This window comes from Sylvia atricapilla, chromosome 1 (genome assembly GCF_009819655.1).
Source record: "Sylvia atricapilla isolate bSylAtr1 chromosome 1, bSylAtr1.pri, whole genome shotgun sequence".
Taxonomy (NCBI): Eukaryota; Metazoa; Chordata; class Aves; order Passeriformes; family Sylviidae; genus Sylvia; species Sylvia atricapilla.
This window is the reverse complement of record NC_089140.1, coordinates 43,647,837-43,664,830: the sequence shown is the minus strand read 5'-3', so window position 1 is coordinate 43,664,830 and position 16,994 is coordinate 43,647,837. Positions and strand designations below refer to the sequence as shown.

General features: G+C 40.8%; 1 protein-coding gene across 2 annotated transcripts in view; it reads right to left on the bottom strand.

Annotated features, from left to right (window-relative positions):
* DNAJC13 (DnaJ heat shock protein family (Hsp40) member C13) overlaps window positions 1-16,609 on the bottom strand; it is a 65,750-nt gene extending 49,141 nt beyond the window's left edge. For both annotated transcript variants that reach the window (XM_066320788.1, XM_066320798.1), the window contains exons 1-9: window positions 16,390-16,609; window positions 8,463-8,543; window positions 4,136-4,211; window positions 3,500-3,649; window positions 3,108-3,149; window positions 1,842-2,042; window positions 566-772; window positions 385-480; window positions 153-244 (exon numbers count right to left, since the gene is read on the bottom strand). In XM_066320788.1, coding sequence (XP_066176885.1) covers window positions 153-244; window positions 385-480; window positions 566-772; window positions 1,842-2,042; window positions 3,108-3,149; window positions 3,500-3,649; window positions 4,136-4,211; window positions 8,463-8,530 — 932 coding nt within the window. In that variant the 5' untranslated portion in view covers window positions 8,531-8,543; window positions 16,390-16,609. The remainder of the gene's footprint in view (window positions 1-152; window positions 245-384; window positions 481-565; window positions 773-1,841; window positions 2,043-3,107; window positions 3,150-3,499; window positions 3,650-4,135; window positions 4,212-8,462; window positions 8,544-16,389) is intronic.
* Window positions 16,610-16,994: the final 385 nt, after the last annotated feature.

The window sequence follows — 16,994 nt, the reverse complement described above, 5'->3', positions numbered from 1 at the left end:
TAACAAATCTTGATTTGTAAGTGACAGACTGCTAGAAGAGCAAGGCTTTAAGTTAACCCCTCCAAGAGACAGAGTTTATAGAAGCTGAAGAACTACAAGCACTACAGTAGCAACTTCCATTTGAATCTATAATGCACAGAAGCTCCAGTTACCTTTCTGTTGAAGAGTATTTCCGAATTTGTCCTTTGATGAATTCAATGGTGAAAAGCTGGGGGTTTTCACAGTCACACACTATTGCAAATACCTAAAAATAAGGGACAAGGATCACATTCATGAAGGAGTGTTACTTAGCTACTCTACAAATTAAGGCTTACATATGCTATCAATTCCTCTCCTTTAGAGCCTTTATTTGAAGAAGTGGTACTGAGAAAGAATGCCCCTTACCTCACCCAAAGGTTTCAAAGTGGCAATGTTGTAGGTAGCTGGATCCCTCTCAACTAAGCAAGCTTCTGTAAGAGCTAGTACCCTTTTCACAGGTTCCTTGTAAAACAAGAGAGAGGCATGCTAGGAAAGATAATACTTAGTACTTAATAGGAACCAAGTATGTTCAGTCTGACAGCCTTACCAAGTGCCTAGGTGTTATTTTTTGAACAACAAACTCTGCTAAAGATGTTATAGATTCATCATTGCTGTACTTTCCAAAGCGAAGATTCAAGTATTGCTCAAATTCTAGAGGATCTTTCCTTATCCGCAGAGAGATGCCTATGAAGTTGCCAGCATGCTCAATTGCACTCTTCACAATTTCCTCCCTTTGCTCAGAGGCAAACAGGTGCTGCAAATTTTGTCAAGAAAAAAATTAACAGGTCAAAAATATGGCATTGTGGAAGAAAATCACAGTTCTAAATAAACCTCCTTTATATAATTCACAGTGGGGAATGTTCACAGCAGCTGGACTGACCTTTGCTAAGTGCATGGTCTACACAGGTATTTATTACACAAGAGATCCACTATTAACTTTACATTTGCCAAAAAAAAAAAAAAATTAAAAAAAAAAATCTATAGCAGCTATTCCTAAAGGATACCCTGCTACACATTTGTGTGCCATTAAAGTTACGGTCTGCTTGATCTGTCTGTCCGCCCTTGGAAACAGAGTCTGAGAGCCTGGCAGGAGTGAGGACCCAGAGAAAGCAACTGGGGCTACCACTGGTGATCTTCAAGGTTAGGGCAGCTCTAGAGGATCAATTACATGTTGCTAGTTTTATGCCAGAGAAAAGCATGCTGCAGTACAAAAGACATGGAAACCCTCACCTAGTTCTATTTTTGCAGTAGAGACTGAGGTAGCTATACCTAGGAATTAATTTATGGTTAATAATGTAAAGGTCTTTTTCCGCTGCTTGAAGTACAGTACACAGAAACCATCTCATGATTTTAGAACCAACATTACACTGCAGTATTCCCCAAGCAAAGCTGCCAAGTAATCAGATCACAGTTCTAAAGAAGCAATGGCATCACTGATCAATCTATTTCTGAATTGAATCCCTCCATCAGTTAGGTAGATTAGTAACACACTACCTGCCATTGAGAAATTACAGGAAATTCTACATCCACATTGCATTAATATTCACCACCTGAAAAAAACTAGGTATTTCATCCTTTTTAGTACTTAAACATGCAATCCACACCCCACACCCCCCAAACCATAACCAAACCTATACATAACTCTCAAATGTTTTAACTAATTTCCTTTCCTTTTAGGATCTGTCAATAAGCCTTGGGGCTCCACAACTGGGTTCCAAAGATGCACATACTTGTATGCTCCAACTATGTTGAAACTTCATTATTAAAAATGCAGCTATAAACATCCTAAGAACCATACCAAGGTATTTTGATTTAATACTCACCAATCTACTAAATCCTCCATAGAGGATACAGAAGCCTCCCTGATAGCCAGTAATATCAACAAAGCCTTCAATATTTCTGTAGTCATAGGAGCACAGGACCTTATTTGTTGCAGGATCAATTTGGTCAATACCTCCAGGGGTCACTTCCAAAATCACAGGTTTCCTCGTATCACTCCAGTGATGCTTATAGCAGTTATACCTCTGCAGAGAGAGCTGCTTTTAGACATCTATGCACACTCCTTTACTACACAGTAGTAGTTCTCTACTTAGCCAGTAAGTTCAAAAAATTGTATCATTTCCCTTAATGCTCTTATCTATATTAAGAACACTATGAAGCAAAGGACAGTACCTGTAGCTGTCAATTGACAAGGAGGTCACAGCTTAAACAATGCATGTTAAAGCAAGAACAGAATCCCAAAAGAGCCACTCCCAAAAGAAGTAAATTCTCTCGTTGCAGAAGGTGGCTTACTCACAAACTTTTGAACACCGTGGTTAGATGAGGAAACAGCATTTACACCAAATGCTGTTATTCAGCTAATTAAATCAAGTTAAGCTAAGTTTGTCACTGTAGTGAAAAATTTCAATCTCCCACAGTCACATTCCATTATAAATACAACTTACTTAAACCAGCAATAGTTAGAGGTCTGTTCTAAACTGTGGTTAAGACAATTCCAGCAGTGTTACTACACTCATGACTGAAGATTTATTCTATACAATACTTTAAATTACTTAAAGCAACTTCAAAGACCTCAGGTGCTATCTCCTATGACCAAAAGACAAATATAAAGTCCAGCTCTGTAGACTGCATTGCTTATTGCTGTATTACCGCAATTCAGTGGCCAATCTTGTCTGTAATCTGACCTACAGAAATCGTTCTAAGAAGCACTGAATGTTCAGGGTGTCATGCAGAAAATATTTAATTAGAAAGCAAAGCAAACACTGACTAATGAATCAATGTTTTTCTCCTCTCCTGATGAGAATTCCATATAGCCCAGCCCCGTATTTCAATAGTAACATTCATAGTCCATGTACAAGTATAAGGCTCAGGCCAATCAAAGAGAGCTCAAATATCCTACTGGTAAAGAGGTTCCCGCTGCTTTTGAACAAACTCCATTTTATCTTCTCAAAGACTTCAGATCCAAATTCACAAGAGCTATTTTAGGTAGCACATATAGCACAAACATAAAATACATGAACAAAGTAGAAGTTTGAGTCTTTAGATCATTTCCTTAAACCCCACACGATGCAGACAAGCCAGACACTCACCCGTCCTGTGATTTTTCCTTCTGAGAAGTCTGTCCTGAATCTCTGTTTTTAAAAAAGATAACAGTGAGTGAATGCAAATATGACAACCTATCTATCCAGAAAGTCTACATTTAAGCTGACTCTGTTTTATAGGACTCGTATTAAGCCTCCTCAGAAGGCTCGCCATTCCACTGCAGTTTAATATATTCAATATTTGTAGTTTTACTTGCTCTTCACAAATCCTGCATGACTTGCTCCAAGTGACACTAGATCAAAATCATTAACATAACAGCTCAAAAAACTTGCTTTCCTACTTTTGATGCAGAGAAAGAAAGCATAATAAGCTACCACAAATGGTAATGGTAACCAAGTACTTATTGTTTGCTTGAAGAAAATAAAAATAGAAATTTTACCAGTGCCTCTGTCAGGAGTTCTGTTCTGTGCTCTGTGGAAAACTTAAGTGTCTCGGATTTTTTTCCACTCCCTTTGCGAAAAGTGAGATTAAATTCTGTTCCTTGTCCTTTTCCAACTGGAGAAATACTACAGATGTCTCCATAAGGCCACTAGACAATTGAAAATAATTAGGTTATAGTGTTAGTAATTTTAAAGCTACATCTCCCCCACTCAAAACCCTTTAGAACCAATAACAACCCTATAACAAGATGACAGCTAGCATGCTATGTGACAGCATGAGCTTAAGTTTCCTATTTGATACTGCACAAATTAACTGAATGTCCTGACTCCCTTCAGGGACATAGCTTAGCAGTGATCAAACTTATCCCAGTTCCTTCAGAACAGCACAGCCAAAGGCAAACTACAACTCATTAGCCAATAAAGAGAAATTGCCTAGAAGTACAAACCCCTACTGATTATCTGTAGAGTTAGCGAAGGCAACACAGACTTTCTGTTATGTGTGCACCTGTACACAGCTGCCACGCCTTCTGGATTTTCTGAGATCTTGTCAGACTAGATGGTTTCTTAAGCTTGAATGCCACTATTCACTCTGGATAACAAACGTAAGGCAAAAATCAACTTCAAAAATGAGTTACCTGATTTGTAACTTCCAGCGTGTTGGGGTTGTATGTGGTGATGGCATGAGTTCCAACTGAAAAGACTCGCTTATATCTAGAATACAAAAGAGGGTTAAGTTTCTCCAGAAGTCACAGGAAAACCGATGCTGAACTGCAAAAATTATGTTAAGATATATATAGGTTTTTGTTAAGAAATGGATATGGAATTTTCTTTGTTGTTAACTTGCAGTTTATACCCTTATAATATGTTAAGCTCTTCCGATCCATATATCCATAAAGGGCACGTACAGGTTAAATAGATTTACTTATGTATACCTTTTCCTAAGTTAGTGGCTAAGTCAGGATCAAAGACTCTTGGAACTTGCACTGAAAGGTACTACTAGACCAGAATAAATTCTAAGAAGGCTACATAGGCAGGGAAAAAAAGCCCAACCATTCCTGCAGTATTCTAAAGCATCTGTCTGAAGCTGTCTCAGCCAACAGTTTTAACACAAAATCCAATCTACACAACTGGTCACAGTACTGTACCAAGTCAAAGTACTACTATGGCCAAGCATAATTTTCTTCATCTTGAGGAAAACCAAAACTACCAAACTCTAGAAAGACTCTGATCACCAAAGCCACAATCATTGTATATTGATATCACACATATGTTAACTATCATTAAACAATAGCAAAGTAGTTGCTTGTGTTTCAGATATATCAGACATAGCAGCAGTGAGCTAAAGCGACAGAATTTGGATGTATCAAGTGCAAAATCAAAGCCTTACTGTGGCTTCATTTCCTAGATAATCTTCAAGATATACCCTGAACAAATAAAGACTTTTTACATATTTCTGAACCTGAAAGTTCTGAAACATAACTAAGCAGAGTTTGAAACAGTAGATTATTAATAATATCCTATTACTTGCACAAATCATGTTCTAGGGTGCTTCCATTTGGAAGCCAGCCGGCCCAAAAAGTAAAGCCAAACCTGAACTAGAGCCAGTGCTAGTAAGTATTCTCCGACTAAAGCAACAGCATCTGAACATGGATGCCTTTCTTGAACTTGAGCCAAATAAAAATACTTTGACTTAGCTGTCCATATTAAAACTGACTCAGTGTAGGAATTTAAGTTTCAGTTCTGGGTAAACTGTGCGCTTGCTTGGAACAGATATTATCAACCAGATGCTTAATTAATCTGAATCTGTGCCATGTTAGACTGCATCAAGGACCAGCGGGTCGCTTCTTCCATCCTTCTCTGCATTCTTGTGTTGCAGTCCTTTCTCCTCTTCCACTTGACAGCTCTGCAGCACAAGCCATCATTTTTGTGTAAAGTCAAACTTTGCACGGGCTTCAAATATATTCAGAGCAGCTCCCACATATCCCTCATAACAGAAAGGTCAAGAGCATTTATATGACAGTCAGGTGATCTCACAAACTTAATATTCTTCCATTTTCCATTATTATTCAAATAAACTAGTGCAAGTTGAAGCCTTTACTGGCCCACAGTTTACTTAGAAACTAAAGCAAATGCTTATTTTCTTCAAAGATTAGGAACATCTGTATTGAACTGATTTGCCACCTTAAGAACGTTTAACATACTTGCAAAACCTATTTGTTTTTCCAGGTCGTTGAAATTTCCTTATTTAAGGTGCAGTCAAGGAAGTCACGAAGTAATGAGGCAGAATGTTTGAAGCTACTCTAGCTGCCAATAATTCCACTATATTCAGCCTGTCAAAGAATGCTCCAGGTCTTAGTTCGTAAGAAGAAACCAACTGTTCCCTCTCCCCTTGTTGCACAATTTAGATAGGTATTCTGTCTTTTATACGACTTATAAATAAGGTTAATTTAAATTCTTTAGAACAGCATATTACAAGCAATAAAGCTCTTTATTACTTGCTCAAGGTTTTGTTTACTTACTTAGCCTGCTATGAGCTGCACAGTGCTTTGCGGCAGAGTAAGGATCTGCAACCATTACACATAACCGAAGACCAGCTTCCAAACATCATAGCCCCTTCCTTTTCTCCCCTTATGCTCAAGCTTACATTTCAAGATCCAGGAACATTTATTATCCAGCATTCTTAATATATGATGGGACAAGGAACACAAAACAGAAGAGCAGTTTTGCTGAGTTGCCATTTCCCCTCTTTCCTCTCCCTAGGTAAATTCAGAAGACCCAAGTCTTGTTTCATGAACAGAGGAAATTCAGAATTCAGCTCTGACACGTGGCCTACTCTTGCTCAGAACTTCACCTATGAATATGCAAGAAAGATATTCACACCTCCAGGACTTGAAGACTTTACTATTAATTACCTCTCAAACTACTCTGCAGTACTGTCTAATCCCAGGCTGTTTTGAGAAGAGCTGAAGTAAATGCTCTCTTCCCTGTAAAAAGGCTTTGCCTCTCCACTAGTTACTTCAAAGCACTGGAGAGATCTTTTTAATCAGAATGAACCTGGCAGATAAACAAGCTTCATATCTCCACACTCAACAAAAAAAAAACAATCTTCACTAATTTAACAGATCTACAGATTAACACTGGAGCATCATCATCTGCACTACTGGAAAATACTCTATGGACACACAGAGCCCATCTTCAAAGTGACAAATTCTATGAGTAGTCAAAATGATTCAGGCTCCTTTACCACCACACATTAAGTAACTGCTTTTTTTAATGTTATGCATAGATTATACAGAGAATGCATAACTATGAAATTAGTGGACTAAGAATTCAAATAGAAAATTATTAAAAGCCAAATAACCCTCTGCTACAACAAACAAGAGGCAACTATTTACTAAATACTTCTTTCCTCCTCACTATAAAAGAATTAACACACCAATGAATTTTTAAACTAAATCTGTTCTAGACTTCAGACTTAGCCTGAAGTTCTAGAAGACTTCTATAAGTTACCATCAAGATTCAAGATCATAACTTCAAGAGCTTGCCTCAGGCTCCTTAATGAAAGGAGATGGGCAATAGAAGAAATCTGAGGTTTATGTATTTGATTTTTACCAACTGGCTCAAATTACATGCACACTAAACTTGCACATATGCCACAGAAAATTCTGAGGAAGAGACCAGAAATTTTCTGCTGGGGAACAAAAAGATTAGGAGGGACCAACTATTCTAATAGTATATTGCAATATACTATCTCATTGTTACTAAGGGAAGTTGTTTATTCACCCATGCCCATTCAATTCCAAATGCATGGATCATAACTCAGGTAAGACTCAATTTACACAAGTACTGGACACAATTCTACAGAGTTAAAACTAAATATTAAAAAAATTCTTTCAAGTCAGTCAAAACTCTGACTTGGTAGAGGAAAAATTTTGCACTCAGAGTTGCTCAGTCTAGTCTGGACCCTGAACGACCTACAGTTTTAGTTTTTGCTGACAAAATTGCAGGGAGCTCTTCGATTAGACAGTGAAGCAACCTCATGGTTCTTCAAAGCACAACTGTGACAGAGCTGTGACTGCTGCTTCTTGCAAACCCATTCTCCTTTCCTTTCAGTATTCCCAGTGATTGATAGGATGAATGCAAAAAAAAAAAAATCAACTAGTTTCGATTTACTGGTAAAACAACAGATTGGGACAATACCTCTTCATAAAACCATTAGAATCAAGCACTTCTCATGTTCCCAAGGTGCAGATAACGCATCCTCTTTGTTATGCTGATGTTGAGATAGCAAGGAAAAACCCCATTCTACAGAGATACTATCCATGTGAAAAGGAACCGCGAGTAAGTGTATCAAATAAAGGCCTGTAACAGCTGACTTCAGACACAGCATGACAGATTCCAGTTATGATAACTTAGTGGATAATTTTATTAGACATTCCCAAGCTTTTACAGACAGAAGCATAACCAAAAATTCATTTTTAGATCCAAGACCTCCCCCTTAAGATCAGAATTCTTCAAATTATCTCAGTAACTTAACAGATAATCTGCTACACAACTTCTTAAGTGTACATGTGGACTAGTAATCTTCATTTATTAAAGTACATAAAACACTACTCCTCCACAAGCCTGTTCTGAGAAGAAAAATTTTCACTTTAAATTTAGTGTTTTATATATTAAGTCCAAGACTCAGTAGCTGACAAGGTCAGGTGGTCCATTTCAGAGCTACACTGCAGTGTGGGAACACAAGCAGAGGAATGCTAAACCACAATGTTTAAGATCTAAACTGATTCTAGTGAAAATACATTTAGTTCAGACACTGAGCAGCAGGAGCCTTTAGTCCAATTTTCATTCATCAGCTGGATGAAGTTAAAACTATGCAGTTAAATCCAATAACAGAGAGGAAAACTGTCACACAAAACTTTAAAAAAAAAAGCCGAAATTAACAAACTTCATACTACTTACTTTCCCCTCCATGAATGTTTTGTTGTGTAGAAACAAGCAAGATCTCTGTTTTCTCTAATTATATTCATTCTGTGCCAAGACCTGGAAACAAAGGAGACATCCTGTTAGCACTCAGGATTCTTATTTAAAACCAAAGTTCACTAATCATCAATATGCTTCAGACAAAAAGACTTTGTTTTTAAACTTCAGTTTATCAAACAACACATGAACCAAATTACACAAGAATTATTAGTTTCTTCACTGCATTTGTTACACTAGCTACTCCTTAACAGTACCAGGTTCCAGTAAGTTATACCCCATTTGCCATATTACAATCACTCTACTTTCAGTGCACCTTTGCACATTCAAATTTAAGTATATTTTATGTCATCTCCAAAATGCTTTACTCCAAAAAATCGTATGATATAAAATTATTTGACCAGCTCCTGTTACTCCACCTAAACCAAAGTCTTACCGCATTTCTGAAATAAACAGTAAGGAGATAGCTGGATACTTAGAACAGTTTGTTTTCCAGTCTGAAACAGAACTTGAAGTTGAGAAACTTACTTACTAGCTAAGCACTGTGATTAAAGAGCTGACTAAGTACCATTCCTGTGCTGTAAAAGCTTAAGCAACCTCACCACTAACATCCTTATTTCACATAGGAATATCTATTCTCTAAACACACACACAAAGGAATTTAGTGAAACTTGTCCACAACTGCTTGAATGATCACTGCTTTAGGAGCAGCTGAGTTTAAGGAATGCTTCTAAGTTACTATTTTCAATGCCTGAAACAAATGCATGTGGAGTAGTTAGGAAATTATCCCCCTTTTACTAACACTACGCTGTTACTGCATATACAAGGAACTTAAGCAGACATTCCCTGATTAAGTACAAGAGTGAAGTTGTCACTCTCCATTTACTGCTACAGCATTAGCTTAATTTTCAAATTACTTGTATCAGGTTTCCTTGTTACTGACTGAAGACTGGTACTATTCTCAGGTTCACACCAATAACACGGTGGCATCCCCAAAACATCACACACACTAACACTGGTCTGCAAGAACACAGCTTGCCTGAAGCAATTCTCAAGCAACCCAATCCCAGTCAGCACCGCAGTGAAAGTTAGATAAAAACCCATTATCTTCTACATTCAGCTAACTCTGCTTGACTTGGCAAAGGAAGATGTCTTACTTTGAGATGGATGTAACATTAGCTCATCGCTAATTTCTACCCTTTACGACTTCAGGTTATTTTCTTTCTGAGCAAAGGCTGTAGCAGTTATGGAATCATAAGCATGAAGAATGGATAACCTGCTCAAAACGAACTCTAGAATTCCTTCCCTCAGGTGCAGAACCAGAACAATCATCACTACTTACTGAAGGAAACTTGAGGTACTGCCTCCAGGAAGAGAGAAGAGCAGTATTTACATGTTTCAATGACTCAGTCTTTGAGTCAAACCTTCAGAGTTAATACTCCAATGACCCGTGGCAAGTAAAATTCTCTAAAGCCAGTTTTTGGAAACAAAGTCTTACAAGGGGCAGAATATTCAACAGCATTACTGCTACTGACTGCTGGCATCATCTACCTGGACCTGCACACTTGACACTGTCCTGCCTGACAACCTTGCCCCTAAACTGAAGTACAACAGATTTGACAGGTGGACCAGTTAGTGGATAGGGAATTGTCTGGAGGGTTTTCCTCAAGGAGTTGCAGTCCTTGGCTCAATGTTAAAGTGGAAAAAATGACAAGCGGCATTCCTCAGGAGTCAAGACTGAGAGTGGCACTGCGTTAACATTTTTGTCAGGGATATGGACAGTGAGCTCTCAGCAAGTTTGCTGATGACACCAAGCAGTGTGGTGCAATCAACAGGCAGGAAGGAAGGGATGACACCTAAAGGGACTCAGACAGGTGTGAGGGGTGGGTCCATGCCCACCTCACAAAGTTCAACAAGGCCACATGCAAGATCCTGCACCTGGGCTGGGCCATTCCAAGCACAAATACAAGCTTGGTGGATAATGGCTTGAAAGCAGTCCTGAGGAGGATTTGGGGGTGTTGGTTGATGAGAAATTTGACACAACTCAGCAATGTGTGCTCACAGCCCAGAACCACATTGTGGGCCACATCTAATGAAGACTGGCCAGGAGGCCAACGGAGGCAATTCTTCCGCTCTGCTCCGCTCTTCTGAGACCCCACCTGCAGCTCTGTGTCCAGCTCTGGGGCTCCCAGCATAAGAAAGACCAGGTCCACACCTTTTGGAGGGAGTCTAGAGGACAGCCACAAAGATGGCAAGAGAGTGAGCTGGAGCACCTCTCCTCTGGAGACAGGCTGAGACCTGGGGTTGTGCAGCCTGGAGAAGAGGCAGCTCCAAGGAAAACTTAGAGCAGCCTTCCAGTATCTCATGGGACCTACAAAAAAAACCAGAGAGGGGCTTTGGGCATGTAGTGACAAGACAGAGTGACAGGTTTAAACTGAAAGAGAGGAGGGTTAGGTTAGATGCTAGGATCACATTCTTTATTGTGAGCATGGTGAGGCATAGGAATAGGTTGCCCAGAGAAGTTCCGGATACCCCATTACACCAGCCCTGGAAGTGCTCAAGACCAGGCTGGAAGGGGCTTTGAGCAACTTGACCAAGTGAAAAGTGTTCCTGCTCACGGCAGAAAGGTTGGAACTATGATCTTGAAGGTTCTTTCCAACCTAAAGCATTCTATGATTACTCCTGAAGTTCTCAATTTTGCTTGGTTTAAGAACTATTATTGTGATTACCATGGATAAGAATCAAAACAGTATGCTCTATCCAAACTACGCAGAACTTACTGTACAGTAGCACACTTCAGATCTGGCAATTTTGTTTTAAAGTTATCTTTCAGAACAACATGCCATATACTCAATCTTTATGCCTCCCTTTCAAAGCCATTTTCTTGACATTGACTAAAGTACTAATAAAAACAAAATAAGAGGCTTATAACAAGACTAGCTAAACTAAGTACAGGATTAAAAGATCTATTCATCTGTAATTCCAGTTTCACCAATACCAGACTCCTCTGACCAGCTCTATTAGGTCTCCCAGACCTGAACATCACTTGCTCTAGAGTATTTAAAGCAAGATGTTCTCAGTGTTGCAAATATCTACTCCTATAGTATAGAACTAAGAAACATTCAGTTATGAACTAGCAGCAGCTTCCAGTAATTTTAACACCAGCATCTCACTAGAATCAAGATACTGATGCACAAAGTGTTGTACCTGAAGTGCAAGTGACAAATTCACCAGATTACTCTTTTGTTTAGCTGAAAGCCATTAAAATAATTTAGCTTCAATGCTTTACTCACTGTGCTTCTGGACATCGTTTGCAATCATCCCTGCAACTGAGGAGACTACCACAGGGGCAATATATGCTCCAGTCTAGTAACAATTAATTCTTGTACACATTTTCCAGCAGTTTAACAGAGAGAAAAGGCAAACAATAGCCTAGTGTTCTGGGCTGCTGTGGTAAAGCCCAGCAATTATTGTCCAGCTGTCTTTGATTCCACAGTAAGAACAAGATGAAAAAAATACTTCATAGCAAAGACAAAGGTATTTCAGAAGAAACCAAGAAGTTCTCTTCCTTCACTCATTCCAGCAGAACCAGCGTGGCATCTCTTTTGAACTATCTACAGTGTGAAACGCTGTAATTTTAGCACCTAAGACAGTATAACCATTGACTTTGCAGAGCCCATCAGGCTTTAGCATTAATGAAGTTTAGCCATATTGCCAGTGTAAGCTATAGTGGTCTGCTTAATTTCTAAAAATAAGACAACATTCTTGTTACCTTTACCTCCTTTTCCTACCTTCAACAGACCTTTAAAAAGTTGACTGACAACATAAAAATCGAGTGAAATTTGTTATCTCACTCATAAGAGCATCCAGGACAATAAGGCACTAAGTCAAGCAATCATCTTACTGTTCTGGGGTACCTAGGAGTAGAAAAGTCACAACTTCAAAGGTTATTTTGAATACCTCACAGCACACCTATTGCATATCCCACACTTGTGGTTTTCAAAGGTTTGATACTACAGAAACACCCAGTTGTTCTATTCCCACTGGAGCAGAGGCAAAAACTACTTTGAAAGGAGCAGTTTGTAAACATGATTTGCTTGGCTGAGAGTGGAGATGCTGAATGCAGACTGTAGTCAAATAATCCAAGGACTCTGCAGGTAAAGTATTGTCTACAACTTGCAACTTCTTTTGGGACTCTAACTAAAGAACTTCCAAAATATCCTCTGGTTATTTTAATCAACCTTTTAACCGGACTGAAGTTCAACAATACTTTCCTATTTGGTTCCTGTACAACTGTAAATAGCAGTGAAACAGCTTTAGGGGAAGAGCTGAAACCACATTTTTGTGTGCCTCATGTACCAGAAATAGCAACTCCTTAAACTAAAGGGCCTGAACTGCTTCCAGGACTCCCCTTGCCACAGAGTTTAAGCTACAGAGAATCATAGAATAGTCTGAGTTGAAAGGGACTTTTACACAAGCAGGTATATTACACAAGCTATGTTCAACTTGCATGCACTTTCCACTTTTCCAGGATTTCACATTCTTTAGACAAAACTACCATCTGGGAAAACAATCTATTTCAGGAAACTGAGACAAGTCTGTCTCAAACCAGCACTTGTGGAGTCAGAAGAAAAGCAGTGACCTTGCAGACATCAAAGCAATATGCACAGCTGTAATTACACGTAAGTTTCCTGCAATTTATTAAATAAAGTCAGAAGTTGGGACATGGGTTCAAAGTTTAGTGCAAAATTCAGATTGATTTTTTTTCCTGATTATATTATCTCTGTATTATTGCAAAGCCTCTATATCTTTCTTAAACCAAGGTTTAACAAGGTAGGATTCAGAGCCCCATACAGGATTATAATTCTGTTCTACTGCAGGGAGAAGTAAAAGAAATGCTGATAAGAACCTGAGGTTTCTTGGGCCAAAAAGGAAGAGAAACGCAGATAAGAAACTGTGATTTTGTTTTAAAGATTTATTTCAGCATGGCTGAATACAAGTGAGAGTTTCTGGAAAGTCTACTGCACAGGGACACACAGTCATAGCAAGTTCAAGTATGACTTTTCTGAGAGAAAGAAGACACAATGTGAGCAGAAGAACAGGGACCAACTAGAAAGAAATAGGAGCAAAGCACTAAAAACCCTCTAAGGTTCTCTTATTCTGTGGTTCTACATGCCTGTCTACTAACTTAAAGGTCTGGAGCCTGATTTCCAGTTATCTATACCTCTGCAGCTGTAAAGGCATTATTTAAATAAGTGAGTTTTCTTGCACTGGAATGTTTTAGCTGTCTATGTTTCAGCCTCCTCTTTCATTGCTGTGGTCACTAACTGGCAGAGTTTTTCCTCCAGACAGATTCTTTCTAAAAAGCATTAATTTTTCCTCTTCCTTGAATGGTACTTTTCTCTTAAAGCACTACAGCCTAATAAGCTGTGCAAACAGATTCCATCTGTAGTGTAGGAACTCCCAGTCCATTTTGCAAGAGGACAAGGAGATAAGATCCACCAGATCCTTAAAAGGAGCTACTTGCAACCTGCCTCAGAGGTAACAGCAATCCCACCTTCAGTGGCCTAGGACAGAAACAGGCTGAGAATTTCAGCCTTACTACTACCATAAATGACGGTGACATTAAAGTCCATCCTCCAGGTGACCCATTCCCTCACTGAGGACCAGTGTTAGGGATAAGAAAAAGTGTGGAAGATTCTGTTCTTCTTTTAAATTTATATTAGCATTCTGCTTTACCGGTGAACTAATCTGATTCACCAGCTAGACAGGCCAATATCAGAACAAAAGTATACACTCACTAAGGGAAGGAACAAGTAAAAAAATGGTGTTCCTTTCAGTCACAGTTTAGCAATCTTGTCATATTTCTTCAGAATAATGTTCTGTTTTATTAGTGAGGCAAGAGAGCTGTTAATTTTTTTTTGACATGAGAATAGTTTTTTGGAAGCAAATCAGGAAGCTAAGCAGTTGAAGGTTAACACTTCAAGATATGGTTGAATGCCAGCAGAAGAATTATTAAGTCAGTAAGTTTCACTTACTGAGCTTCAAACAAGTCAAAACCAAAGTCACCTCCTCAGTATGAAAAACAGATCTGGCTTTAAAGACCAAGCCTCAATATATCACTTAAAAGCTGGAAATACAAAGTGATTCAGTCCCTTAGGACAAATATGTACTTGGAAACTATGAAAAATGCCACATGATACCCAGAGGAGCAAGCAACACATACAAAATAAATCTTTTAAAAAAAGTGTTCCAGCAAAGCTAAAATACAAGGCTGAAGTTCCTGGAAAGTCTATACCACACAGGGACAGAAATGCAACTCGGTCTCCAAGCACTCAGATATTTCCTGCAAGTGGGAAAAAAATTGTCAGTAATAATAGAAAGGTGCCAGTAACTTCTAGTTAGGTGTTCTGGCTGCCTAGGCAGGAATTAGACCAGGCTGCATATCTATGAATTGAAGCAGGCTAGAGCCAAGCATAATTTTCACATCTGTAATACTGATCTCCTGCTATTTTGATTTTATTCATCGGACTGTTTGTAAAGCATCTTCCTAACTAAATCCTAAAATCAAACTCAAGTCACTAGTAGTCCTTTTAACAGCCTCCTGCTTTTCAATATATCTCACTACATGCAAGTAGCCTAGGCAGACAAATCTAAAAAAAAAAAAAAAAAAAGACTTTGGCTTCAGAGAACTTAAATTCTAAAACAAGGAATATTTTCTGAAATGCTGTATTATCTAACCAGTGCTAAATGACATGAAACAAAGCAGTTATCTACTCAATTTCATCTACTCCAGCCATCACAGATCTTATTCACGAAAGAGCACAGGAGAAAAAGGGAAAACACATTTCAGATTACATTAACTTCAAAAGCAGCCACACAGTAGAGATTAAGTGCATCCACAGGCAGTCTCTGAATAAACTTCTAGGCCTATGTTTCCCCCCAAGCAGAATGCTCAAACACTCCCTCAGCTTGAGAGCACCAAGCCAAAAAGAGGAAAAAGACTTCTCCCTCCCAAAATGAAATGCTAAGACAAGATTTTTACGGCCCAGAACTCAGCCCCTCAGTAGAGGCACAGCTATGAAGGCACAAGCTTCACACCACTCTACAGGAAAATCTATCCCAAAGACTGCTGGCAGCTCACCGCAGACAGAAAGCCATCCAATATGACTACTTGTTTTGACTCTCAGAAAACAAAAACCAAGCTAAAAGCATGCCTGGAAGAAATTCAAATGCTCTTCGAAAAATAAGAGCATTAAGGGTAGATTTTCTGAAAGACGCATCTAGTTCTGCCCATGCTCTTCAGGCATACTGTTAGCACTCAAAAAAGAAATAAAATCCCATCTCTGCGAGAGCGTATCTCCGCCACATCTCTCCCACCCTTCATAAATTATTTCCTAAAGCATCTCCTGACGGGTATATTTTGAGCCGAGGGCTGAAGGAGGAAAATAACGTGTCTTTTATTCTTAATGAACACGTCAATATTCTTCCAAGAAAGAGGACAAAATCTGCCCGGAGGCTACAGAAACCGCATCAGGTGCGGGACACGCCGAGCGAAGCACGGGGCGGGCTGAGACCGGAGAACACCCCGAGCCCTGTGCCCTGCCCGGATACAGGAAGCGAAGGGCTGCGGGCTGCGGGCGGCCGGTGGCAGGTACCACGCCGGGGACGAGGGACGCCCGCTCCCAGCCCGAGACCCCTCAAGGCTGGGGCAGGAGCGGGGCTGTGCCGGCGGCAGCATCAGCCCCCGGGCGGCAGAGCGAGCGCTGCCCCGGGCCCGGCCCCGCTCCCCGCTCAGCCCCGCGGGCCGGCCGCGCCCCCCGCCCGCCCGCCCCGAGCAGCGCCCGGGACCGTAGAAGGAGGCGGGGGCTGCCGCCGCCCCCTCACCTCCCCCGCTGCTGGGATTTACCTGGCCGGGGAGCCCGCGCTGCCCGGACCTGCCCCCACCAGCAATAGGCTTTCCCGGCGATAAGGGCGAAGGGGCACTGAGCGGAGCTCTCACCCCTCACCCTCCCTCCAGCCGGCAGGGCGGGCGGCAGCCGCTACACCGCTCCCGCTGCCTCAGAGCCTGGCTCTGGAGGCCGCCATCTTAGCTCGGGCAGCGAGACCGCCCCCTCGGCGCAGCCGCCGTGCGGCCCGGGGCCGTCACGGGATGCGATCACCTGATGTGCTCCGCGCTGCCTCCCCCTTCCCGCCGCCCTCCTTCCTTCTTTCCTGCCCTCGCCCCTTGCCCTGCCCTGCCTTGTTCTGCCGGGAACCGGCATGGCTGGCTGCGCAGGCGCCGCGCCGCCGGGGTGCAGAGTCCCCGCGGCGCCGCCCTGCGCGTGCCCTCGGGAGCGGCGGTGACCCGTGCGCTCGTGCCCGAGCGGCTCCGGGCCCTGGAAGGCGCCCTGAGCAGTTAAAGAGCCGGAGCACGCTGTTTGATTGTGTACATTACCTACGTGGCTGTAAAAGCGATGTTAAAATGCCACATTAAGGCTGCGGAGACTGAATCACTGGTTTATGTGGTTGGCT